Source organism: Mastigoproctus giganteus, chromosome 13 (genome assembly GCF_048544385.1).
Source record: "Mastigoproctus giganteus isolate SK-2022 chromosome 13, ASM4854438v1, whole genome shotgun sequence".
NCBI lineage: Eukaryota > Metazoa > Arthropoda > Arachnida > Uropygi > Thelyphonidae > Mastigoproctus > Mastigoproctus giganteus.
The window spans coordinates 17,839,144-17,852,032 of NC_143587.1; the positions used below are offsets into that span (position 1 = coordinate 17,839,144).

General features: G+C 39.0%; 1 protein-coding gene across 1 annotated transcript in view; it reads left to right on the top strand.

The window, feature by feature from the left end:
• Positions 1 to 6,920: 6,920 nt before the first annotated feature.
• Positions 6,921 to 12,889, top strand: part of Syx17 (syntaxin 17) — a 52,745-nt gene continuing 46,776 nt past the window's right edge. Inside the window, exon 1 of the mRNA XM_090387891.1 lies at positions 6,921 to 7,143. Coding sequence (XP_090244017.1) covers positions 6,973 to 7,143 — 171 coding nt within the window. The 5' untranslated portion in view covers positions 6,921 to 6,972. The remainder of the gene's footprint in view (positions 7,144 to 12,889) is intronic.

The window sequence follows — 12,889 nt, forward strand, 5'->3', positions numbered from 1 at the left end:
CTTTGGCTCTAAATTGGACGTTCGTCGACCACCAAGAGTTAAAATTAACAATACGCAAATACCTCTGGTAACGGAAATTACACTTTCGGGAATAACTTTTGACAGAAGATTAAATTTCTCCCTCATTTATCTAATCTGCACATTAAGATTAGAAATTTCACCAGCGCCCTTGTCAGAATTTCTAGAATTGTGTGAGGTCTTTCTAGGAAATCTTTAAGAATTTACTATAACTGTGTGTCCCTCCCTATGGTTGCTTATGCTGTTGGCGCTTGGTTCCATAGGGTGGGAATAGTAAAATTTCAATCAAAATTGATATCAATCCAGCGTACTACGTTACTTTGCATTTTGAAGATCTGTTGAACTGTTTCAACACCTTCTTCGCACACTTTAGCTGGGACGTTACTGCTCGATCTCTATGTAATTTTCAGAGGCCTATGTTATCGCCTGGAACATCAAATTCCCACGCAGATCCTTGGAATTTCTATTAACACTCAAGTCGATGTTAAAGCTGTACGACGAAGAATTTGGCAAGAGTTGATCAATTTGTGGCAGAGTAGTGGGATACCACATCACTGGGTTGTGCAACACGTAAATTTTTTACCTGAAGTTGACACTCTCATGAATAAAAAAGGTTACGGTCTGGTTTAGTCTTGACTTGTTTACCTCTTATATGTTAACAGGACATGTATCATTAAATCAGAAACTGTTTAACTTTCGCTTGTATCCAACGGAACTGTGTCATTGCTGCAGTGTGGAATATTTGGCAGCACGTTTTGTATTCATGCCCCCTCATACGATGAATTTCGAGAAACTCTGCACAATGCAATTCCCAACATTTCATCAGGATTCGTAGCTCAGTTAGTCGGTTTCAGGCGTAGATAGAAATGTCCCCACAGCCTCAAAACTTGGATTTTCTCGTCCAGCAAAACAGACAAATCGACCAGAGAACACACGCAATTTACAGACTCAAATACGGCTTTATGTAATGAATTATGGGTGACCCCAATATAGCAATTTCATAACTTGATTTCATTAGGATTGGAACAACCTAATTTTGTATCAAATGCCATCAGTTATCATGCTCTTCATGATTTTGCTAAGGCAGCCTTCACTAAAAGGCTTTCAATTCTTTCTGCAGTTATTGCTTCTTCTAAGGTTTCAAATTCAGCTCAAGATTCTTCACCTTCACTACAATGACGTCCGTTTGGGTGAAAGAGATTCTTGCACTGCTTCTATTGGAATGAGCAGAAGCCTGAAAAACAAGATGCAGGATATTTCAGAGACTGCTGGGAGTCACTGCGGTACAAGTAACCACATGGGTTGTGTTAGGGTAGCTAAGAATAGAAATAGGTACATGTATACTTGCGTGTACACCAATTCTAGGAGTTTAGTAAATAAATTTGATGAATTTGAGGTATTGCTCAAAACATCAAAGGCAGATATTGTTGGGATATCAGAGACGTGGTGTCACACAGATATAAGGAATGCAGAACTGGAATTTGGGGAGTACAACGTCTACAGAAAGGATAGACTGGATAGGAAGGGAGGAGGGGTTATGCTATTAGTTAAGAAATACATAAAATCCCAGGAAGTGAAGCCAGTGGACATCGCTGGACAGTGCAGTGTCGAGTCAGTTTGGTGTGGCATAAGCATTGGGAGATCAAAATTGAGAGTAGGAGTGTGCTATAGGCCTAATGACTCTGATGAGTACAATAAGAAACTGTACAGGGAAATAGAGTGGGCCAGTAAATCAGAGAGTCTTATAATGGGAGATTTTAATTTCCCAGATATTGACTGGAATTTGGAGGCTGGTCACTAACACACTAGCAAGGCTTTTGTGGATTTATTGGATGATTGTTTTCTACATCAGCATGTTCGGGAGGCAACTAGAGGGAGGAATACTCTTGATTTGATTATCAGCAGCGATTCTTCATGCATAAAGAATCTGCAGATAAATGAACCACTAGGTGGCAGTGATCACATTGTGCTGAAGTGGGATTTACTCAAAGAGGTAACTACCATTAGGGGTAAAGGGAAGGGTTATTGCTTTCGTAAAGGCGACTACGATGGACTGAGACACTATTTAATTCTATACAGTGGGACCAACTGATGATATTACCAACAGCAAATGCAAAATGGGAAGCATTCAAAGAACTTATCTTGGAAGCTACAAGGCTTTACATACCAACTAAGAAATATTGTTCAAGGTTTAGGCCTAAATGGATGTCAGATGAACTGATGAGGCATATGGCAGAGAAGAAACATGCATGGGATACATACAAATTAACACATGACACAGAAGCCTATGATAGATACAAGTTGATCTGTAACCAAGTTACAAAGGAGGTTAGGCAGGCGAAGGCAGATTACGAGAAATCTTTGGCAAGGGATGCAAAGGAAAACAGCAAAGAGTTCTTTACTTAGGTAAACTCTAGAAGGAAGGGGATGAATCAGATTGGTCCACTTGATATCGATGGGTCAACAGTTGATGATCCTGCTCAGGTAGCTAACAAACTAAATGAATATTTTGCATCGACATTCACACATGAGGAGTTATTTAGCGAGGGGAAAGCCAGAGGTGTATTCAACTCTAGCAGTAAGCTAGAGAATCTTTTAATAACTGAGAGTAAAGTGGAGGAGAAATTGTTGAAGATAAACACAAGACAGGCACCCGGGGTGCATGGGATCTATCCAGTTATATTAAAGGAGACAGCAGAGGAAGTAAGCAAACCCTTAGCCTTATGAGAGCTTCCTTGGACTCAGGGGAGGTACCCACAGACTGGAGATGTGCAAATGTGACTCCAATTCACAAAGGAGGATCAAAGGGCGACACAAGTAATTATAGACCTGTGAGTTTAACTTCTGTTCCAGGAAAATTAAGGGAGGCACTAGTTAAAGAAGCACTGCAGGATCATTTAGACAAGACTTCAGTTATAGCTCGGACACAGCAGGGTTTTGTTAAGGGGAAGTCTTGCCTGACCAATTTGATTGGATACTATGATGCAGTCACAAAGGAACTGGATGCAGGGAATAACTTTGATATTATATACTTGGATCTTAGAAAGGCTTTTGATACTGTTTCACATGGAAAACTGGTGCACAAATTGGAGCAGTGTGGCATTGGAGGCAGATTGCTGCTATGGATAAAGAGGTGGTTGAGGGGGAGAAGACATAGAATGATAATCAATGGACACTGCTCATCGTGGACTAATATTATTAGTGGAGTCCCTCAGGGCCATTATTGTTTTCTGTATTCATAAATGATATTGATGATGGTATATCAAGCTTAATGTCCAAGTTTGCAGACGATACAAAGGTAGGCAGGGTTGTCAAGGACACTACTGACACTATGCTGCTGCAACAGGATCTGGAAAGGTTGAGCAGATGGGCTGAGAGGTGGCAAATGAAGTTTAACATTGACAAATGTAAAGTACTACACATGGGAAACAGCAACCCCAGAGCAACGTATCAACTCTGTGGTACTACACTGACAGTGGTAGAGAATGAAAGGGACCTGGGGGTGATTGTGCAGGCAGATATGAAGTTCTCTGAGCAGTGCAGACGGGCTGCAAGAGTAGCTCATGGTGTATTGTCAATGATATATAGGAATTTTTCTAGCAGGGATAAGGAGGTGATTATTCCCTTGTATAAGGCAATGGTCAGGCCACATCTAGAGTACTGTATACAGGTCTGGAGGCCTCATTTCAATAAGGATGTAGAGCTGCTGGAACGAGTACAGAGAAGGGCAACAAGATTAGTGAAAGGAACAAAGGGGTGCTCTTACGAAGAAAGGCTTAAGTTTTGCAAATTACAGTGTGTGGAGACTAGGCACCGGCGAGGTGATCTGATAGAGGTGTATAAGGCCTTGAATGGTTTGAGCATGCTCAATGCTGATGGGATTCTTCCTGTCGCTCAGAATAATCACCTGAGAGGGCATAAATTCAAATTGAGGAAAGACAGATGTAGGATAGACGTGCGGAAATTTGCCTTTAGCCAGCGGGTGGTTGGTTGGTGGAACAGACTTCCATCCCTTGTCGTGGAAGTTGATAGCCTAAATAAGTTTAAGGCTCAGCTGGACAGGTATTTTGAAAGAACAGATTCTGTCCAAGGCTTATCACCTTCTTTGCCATGATGCCCTTTCTTCCAGTTAAATCTCAACAATTGTATGACTTTTTTTTTTTGTTTGTTTTTTTCGACCAACAACTTAATTTTACGATGAAAATTCCCATACTCTTCAAATCGCTCGGCTGGCTATTAATTGACTGTGACTTTCTGACTGATGATTGCAGAACTTACTGTGTGTCACATTTAAGCTTACAAATATAAACCTTATATTTGTTTATAAGGTTTGTACCTGCTTCCGGACTATTTTGTATGTAACCTCTAATATTTGATATTTATGACAATTTTTAAAATTTAATGATATTACCTGCTTTGTTTACTTTGAAAACCTCAAAGTATTGTTTGATTACTTCATGTGACGTTAATCTTGTGTACAGTGTTTAATTTTTGTATAGTCTTAAGATACTCTCTCTCTCTCTCTCTCTCTCCTCTCTCTCTCTCTCTCTCTCTCTCTCTCTCTCTCTCTCTCTCTCTCTCTCGTAGCAATTTTTGGCAAGGGTCTTTGGTTCGAATTTGTTTGGCTCTTGGCGTCCCTCTCTGCTGCTGCTGCTGCTGGTTGGTAGCCCCTGGTCTACCTTCTCGTGGTGGTGGTGGTGGTGGTGGTAGTGGTGGTGGACCTGTTTCCGGTTTGCTGATTTTGTGTTACCAAATGGCCAGTTCAACACAAACAACATACCACACGCATAATCACACAAACAACAACAACAAAAAGTATTATACAGTATTAGGGTCACCCGGTAATTTCTTACATATAACCGTATTTGTGTCTGTGTTCTCTGGTCGATTTTCTTGTTTTTCTGAACAAAAGAACCCCAGTTTCTGGGGAATAAACTTTACTATCTACGTCTGAGACCGTCTAATTCAGCCACGGAGTGAAAAAAAAAAAGCATTACAGTTTCTCGTGTCATTACACAAACAACACTCAACATATATATTTCTACGGTGTCCTGTATCTACAGAGGCCATTTCTACAGAGTCCTGTATCTACGAGGCCATTTCTACAGAGTCCTGTATCTACAGAAGCCATTTCTACAGAGTCCTGTATCTTGACAGGGAAATGAGGCGGATTGAACTAACTTTCCAGTTGCCGCTTTCCACAAATACGTAAATACATGGTGTTATGTCTGCGAAGTGTGTTTCTGGTCGCTTAGCTACTAGGGAATAACGATCACCAGCCAAGCTGCTGCACAGATTGACCAGGCCACTCTTTTCCAGTCGTCCAATGTCCAGAAACCGTGCTGTCGTGCCCACTGCAGGCAAAGGTGTTGATGACGGTCGGGCAACACGGGCACATGAACAGGACGTCTACTCCGTTTTCCTTTCTGCAAGAGTGTCCTCTGGATGTTGTGCTCGGAAACGTTTCTCTGTGCGGCCTGGTTGTAATCTGTCGTTAACTGTGGGATTGTTAGCAGTCTGTAGTATCAGACAGCGCATGCCAGCTTCTGTTCACCTCGACTCTCATCCAGCGGTAGTCTCCCCGTCCTGGCTCGTGGGTAATTGTATGTCCCTCTTCGAACCATTCTCACCACACTTTCGCTATAGCGGCCTTCGAACAGCTAACAATGCCTACTGAAGTGCTGCCTTCCTAGCGCCATAAATCATTCCCCTTTCAAACTCCGGCTTTTTGAGGCACAGGGTCCTTCCTTTTCCCCATTGCACGGGCTTAGTACTGACGACCTGACAGGCACTACCGTATCGTCACTATATATGCTTCTCAGATCAGGGACGTCACTCCTAGCTGTGGAACGCGTCCACTCGTGCAGAGAAGGATAGTCAGTGTTTTGGATCAGGAGTGTATAAACAATGTTTTGTAATCTGAGAAGTGGTCCAGCACAGTCAGGGGAGGTTGATTGATTGTAGGATTTTAGGCGCGTCAGCTGCTTAAGCCCTATTGTGCCATAAATAATATGTCTGTAAATTGTGTGTATAGTTGTCGGTTTGCTGTTTACTGGAAGAAAAACCAGACTTTACAGGAGTAAATACCATGCTATCTTTGCCTGAAATCGGCCAACTCAGCCACATTGTGAAAATCCAGTCAATGACAAGAGTTCCTCTTGTCATTGACTGCATTCGAACTCAGACCTTTTCCACCCGGTGTGGGCAAAAAAGACAGTGGTTGTACCAACTGTGCTTCTGTTGTACTCTGAAATCTGGTATTGTGTCTGTTTTTGGCATTAGGCAATTGGAGCCATTTTTTTTTTTTGTGAATGTATCTGCTGATTAAAAATCCTGTCTACGCCAGTGCTCTCTACCTTTCCCGTTGGGGGCAGACTCCAATTTCATATGCCAACCATAATGTCCATGCTCAGGCGACGAACCCGCCTGCTCTTCCTCTCGATGTTCCTGAGCGTTGTGATATAGCGTTATTATTGTGCACATAGGTAGAAGCTCCTTATCATCGGGGCCATGTATCCTTTCAAATACAAGTTTTTATGGGAAAAATGGAAGTTGGACGATCTTTGTTTAAGCAATCATTATACTACACAAATAATTTCGCAATACTTGAAATTCTCATTAACGAAATGGCGATCTTTTAAATCAATTTAGAAAATTTATATTCTGATATTAACCGGTAGATGTCGCATATAGGCGAGTTATATTTATCGCAATGGGGGAACGTTTGTCAACTGATGTTTTGATATGATGTTGTTACTTACGATATACATTTCGTTGATTTTATTTATTGTTTATATTTTTAGTTAGTTAAATTTTAATGACTACAAATGATTTGTTTTTGTCATCTGTGCGTGAACAATTCAAATCAGTAGAGATGTTAATTAGCTTTTGTGATTCGTGTTTCGAATGATGTAATCATATGTGAATACATTTATCGTTTTAATTAATATCAATATGGATACTCTTGATGAAAGCGAAATGTGGAGAAGTGAAACCGTTACTTCTCCACGAGAGCTACCTAAGCAATCTCTGAGAAAGCTAGAAATTGCAATTCGAAGAATAACTCAGACAGCAATTCCTTTACATTTAGAAATACTGAATAAACACAAGGAAAATATTATAAAGGTTGGTAACGTATATAAATGCAATTCCACTATCCCTGTAAATGTTAATGCTTTCTTTTTTATATTCTCAATTGAATAGTGAAGTTGTTGACAATATATGTTATCGCAGTCAGGGTTGTGAAAGGCACTACTATAACAGTAGTTTGGGAATGTAACAGACGGTGGGACGAGAGGGGGGATGGAAGACACGAGCTATTATACGATAAGGGAAAATTAATTCCCATCATTAATGTTTCGAGGGATGTGGAGATAAATTTATTGGGTTTATAAACCACTAATGTAAGAGTTTACTGCAAGAGGTTATATTTAAAGCGTGAATGTACTTACTCTTTGAGAGTAAACACATTCTCTTACAAAGAGAATGTGTTTACTCTTTTTGATTTTTTTTAATGCCGAGGCTGAGTTAGTCTCAGGTGAGGTTTGCATGATTTTTTATTGGGGAAACTGATTTTACATATAACTTTAAATCAGTTTCTGCACAATGGAGTATTACAAAGCACTGGTGCTGCATTTAGAAAATACTAAGTACAGTTGTGCCCCAGACTAGAAAGGTAGAAACATGTACAAAGCATTCTAAGGAAATAAGATCATCGAAGGACATGATTGATGTGATGACATTATTTCTTCTGGAATGTAGTCATCTTAGTATATAATATTGTATTTTTTACTGATTCTCCCCAGATGGAGGAGCTATAGCATTCAAGTTTCTAACCAGTTATTACTAAATTATGAAAATTAAATGCAGTGTAGTATATATTTTAATAAAATTCTGAGGGAAATTAAATCAATGGAATTTGTTTTTTGATATAGGTATCTGCAATAGATACCCAGAGGTCTAATTCAGACACTTCAAGAGCTGGCTGAATTAAGCCTAGAATTGCAAGAATCTGTAGAGCACTACAAGAAGGCCGACCGGGCTAGCCGGGTGGATAAAGTACCTGCCTAGCAACCCAAAGGTCGCGTGTTCGAATCCCCCCTCGGGCTTGGATTAAAGTACTGCAAAAACCTTGGGAGGTGCATTATGGCCACAGAAGCCGATGCGCCAACAACTACCAAAAAAAAAAAAAAAAAAACTACAAGAAGATTAAAAGTGTTATTATTAGCCATATGGTGCAAGGAAGCCTGAGGCTTTTGCTGCACCAGCCAAAAAAATATATATATATATTATTAATAATTTCTGATTTACCCTGAGAGAGAGAGAAAGAGAAAACAAGACTCAGAAGTAGAAGGGAATCATCAAGAAAGAGAAGAATGATGATATCCAGCTCAGGACCCTGGGTGTCCCAAGCCCATACTCACTGGAATTGAGCTCCTGTTGTTCAGTATTTGAAGAGAGAGAGAGAAATCAATGATAATATGAAAATTCCATCATTGCTGCCAATTGTGTCATATACCAAGGATTACTCTTTACAAAAAAATCATTGAAAAATGGATCAGCCATTATGTTCAGATTCATTTTGTGAATACATGAAAATACCTGTAAAAAAAACAGATTACTTGATGATGAAGCTGATTTATTTACCAAGATGATCAGGTGCTGGATTCAAAATGGTGGCTGGAAGAAATCCAGCACTTGACATTTGTTAACATAAATTTGTTCAAAAGATTCATTGAATGAATGAGAAGATATGCAGCTTCCAAGAATATCTGAAGAAGAATAGAAGTACAGATAAATTATGTTTATTCAAATACTCCACGGTATCATTTCAGTCACCACCAAATACGGAGGATGCGGAAAGGTCAGGGAATGACCACCGCATATCCCGGAGCAATATGGCCTTAGTTGCTAATGCTCCTAAAACCCAAATAACAACAACAACAATCATTTCAGTTTCCTGAAATGAGTGAAAGGGTTGTTTTTGCAGATGAGCCTTACTGTAATTCTGTCAAGATTTTTGTTGTTGGATAAAACGATATCAGCATTGACATTTTTTGTTCCTCCTCTAAGTCATTTCAATTAAACAAAGTTCATTGAACCGTGGCTTCTTTTGTGGTCATCGTTCTGCAGTAGATACCAAAAGAAACAATGAAATAGACACTGATTCTCCTGAAAGCACAACCCATATTTCAAGTCCCCTTGAAACTGAAGGTCAATTTATTAGCTTATTATATTTAACTTTGCTATCAGCTTGTACCCATTGTAACTTTAACGAATACCAGGAAAAAATAATGGCACCACTAACTTCAGTAAATGTTTTACTTCTTTCTCTGATATATATGCAAGACATCAATTTCTAAAATACCTGTACTTTCATTTTAAATTTTAGAAATAAAATTACATCAAAAGATGTTTCACTTTTAATGCATATTTTAAAATGCATTGTTTAACTGACCTACATATATCGGTATGGATAAGCCAAATAAGATGCAAGCACAATGAAAATGAGTCCTATACATGCCCTAAATGTTAGCACAGTTGGTAGAATTGTCATCCTCCCTGCATCAGGTGGAAGACCTGAGTTTGAGTCCTGTCAATGACATGGGGAATTTTTATGGGCCTTTTTCACAACATGGCTGAATTTGTTGGTCTCAGGTGAAGCTAGCATGATTTTTCCTCCCAGCAACTCAAGTTTTTCGTTCATCAAAAAGAAAATGGACCACAGAACACATGCAATTTACAGACAGTATACACAAAGCAATATGGCCTTAGTCACTGATGCTCCTAAAACCCTACTACAACAACAAAAATGGTACTATACATATGTTAATGATTTGGAAGAATGGGACTAAGTTAAGAATAAGGCTGTTGTGGAAGGCCGGTATGGAAAATTTTCTAATTGGTTTGTAAATTTGCCATTAAAAAGAAAAAAAAAAAAAGAAGTAAACTGCATCCATTATCAATCCACTGCAGGATGGAAGCCTCCTCAACGATTTATGTTGAGGGAAATGGACCTTGGCAGATCAACCATATTTGTCAGTCAGCGGCTTGAACCCCAGTCTACTCAAAGAGCTTCTGCTACTGCACTTCCCCTCCTGACCACTTGGCTACCGAGGCCTCCATAGCCGAGTGGTCAGGAGAAATTTGCATATGGGCATTTTAATTAATTTTTAATATAAATGCCTAATGAACTTTGTGCCTTTGCAGCCAGTGTCGCGCTGTTCCCTCACACTGAGTGGGGAAAAAGCGTTGGTTTGATTTCACCTTTTGGTTAAAATTCAGGAATATCTCCCATCAGGGATGGGAATAGCTGTCATATTTTCAATCCATCAGTAAGGTCCTCCGTGATGGTATAGTAATGAAATTCAACATTTTATACCCAAAGGTATTGCTAATTATTATCCCATGGAAGCTTAATAATAAACAGAGCAAATAAAAAAGTAAGTAAATCAATAAAAACTAAATTTTGGCCAAACTACTTTCATTTAGGCTCAGTTCAATAGATATAGCAGCCGACCGGGCTAGCCGAGTGGGTAAAGTACCTGCCCGGCAACCCAAAGGTCGCGGCTTCGATTCCCGCCTCGGGCTTGGATCAAAGTACTGCAAAAACCTTGGGAGGTGCAATATGGCCACAGAAGCCGATGCGCCAACAACTACCAAATCAAAAAAAAAAAAAAAAAAATAGATATAGCCAAAGTTATTGTGCATTTTTGCATGGCAAAAGAAGCTTGGAGGAACCAGTTTTAAAATTTTCCAAAAATGGTATTTCTATTATATTTATCATAATGTTTCTTACAGAACAATTGAAGCAAACTAGTTTTTAAAAGTGGGTGACACTAGCTTTTTAATAACTAGTGTTGCCTCTATAGCATATGTTACTAACAAATACCATTGTTATTTCAACAGATTTGGTATAAACTATGAACTTCCACGTTCTGACAAAGCATATAGTATACTTTATCTAATTCCTCTCACCTCTGGAGGAACCTTGCCTACTGTTTCTGGTTTTGATGTTTGCAATTTTCAGAATTCACATAATTAGCTAAATTTAAGATTTTAAGAATTGAGATTTCAAATTGAGTAAATAAAAAAATAAATTATATGTATATATCTCTAATTTGGTATCAAAATGTTTGAGAAGTTGACTCTATTCAGTGATATTTTGGAATGTGTGTTGGTAAATGTTAACAGTTGATACTAGGTCCTGTGATAATATTGTCTGGTAAGTGGAAGCAAACTACTGTAGATCTCAGAAATCTGCTGAGAAGACTGGTTATTATGTGCAAGAAGTATCTGAAACAGCATTAGTAGAGGCATATGATGCAAGAAAGCAAGCTGATACAGCATCGGCCAAAAAAACCGATTTCATCAATCTGTTTGCTCCAAAAGTTTGTCTAGTTCTGCCTTGTTAATTTATTTAAACTATCAATTTCCACAACAGATGGAAGTTTGTTCCAGCAATCAACCACCCGTTGGATAAAGGTAAATTTTCACACATTGAAACAGATTGTGATCTTAAATTTTTGTAAAATGCATATAATTTAATTTAATCTTATCTTACAAATAAACCTAACCAAAATATACATAGACATAAATAAATATAAATGATATATACATAATGTACACTGTTTAGGTTAGATTTGATTAAACAAGCACAGCATGGTCTGTTCTTGTTGATAGGAGAAACTGCTTCTACAGGGTGGGGTACACTTAAATAGAAAGTGCAAGAATATTTGCTGATGCTATCAAGGCAGTGTTACATGGGTCAGAAAACTGCTAGCTTGGGGGGATACATGGACTAAAAGGTTAACAGTGGCCGCACGCAGAGGAAAAAGTGATTCTTGCATTGCTTCTATTAGAATGAGCAGCAGACTGGAAAGCAAGGTGCTGGAGATTTCAAGGACTACTGGGGGTCCTGGAAATAATGGAACAAGTAAGAGTAGAAACATGTGCATGTATACTTGCATATACACTAATGCTAGCAGTATAATTAATAAATTTGATGAGTTTCAAGAGTTGGTCAAGACATCAAAGACAGATATTGTTGGGATATCAGAGATTTGGTGTCACACAGATATAAGCAGTGCAGAATTGAAGTTTGGGGAGTACAATGTGTACAGAAAGGATAGCAGGACATTGTATGCTTATACTAATGCTAAAGTTACACTGGCAGGAATATAACAGACAAGTACCATTATTTGTTATATCAGAAATAAAGATTAAAATTTATGTCACTTCCTCCATTTTTTCCCCCCAAAAACAATCAAAAAATTTACTACATGAAGCTGATTTAGCATTAGCATTAGTACAGGCATAAGATGCAAGAAAGCAAGCTTATGTAGCATCAGACAAAAAAAAAAAACAAAAAAAAACCCTCCCATTTCACCCCTCCATTCGTTCCAAATGCTTGTCCAGCTCAACCTTATATTTATTTAGCCTATCAACTTCCACAACAAAAGATGGAAGTCTGTTCCACCAATCAACTACCCGCTGGCTAAAGGCAAATTTATGCACATCTATTCTACAACTGTGTTTCCTCAATTTAAAACTGTCACTCCTCAGGTTCTTAATCTAAGCAAGAGGAAGAATCACATCAGCATTTAGCTTGCTCAACCCATTCAAGGCCTTATACATCTCAATCAGTTCACCTTGCAGGTGCCTACTCTGCAGGTGCTACAATTTGCAGAACCTTTCTTGGTAAGAGCACCCCTTTGTTCCCCTCACCAATCTTGTTGCCCTTCTTTCTACTCGTTCCTGCAACTCTACATCCTACCTAAAATGAGGCCTCCAGACCTGTATGCAATACCCAAGGTGTGGGCTGACCATTGCCTTATACAAAGGGATAATCACCTCCCTGTCCTTGCTAGCA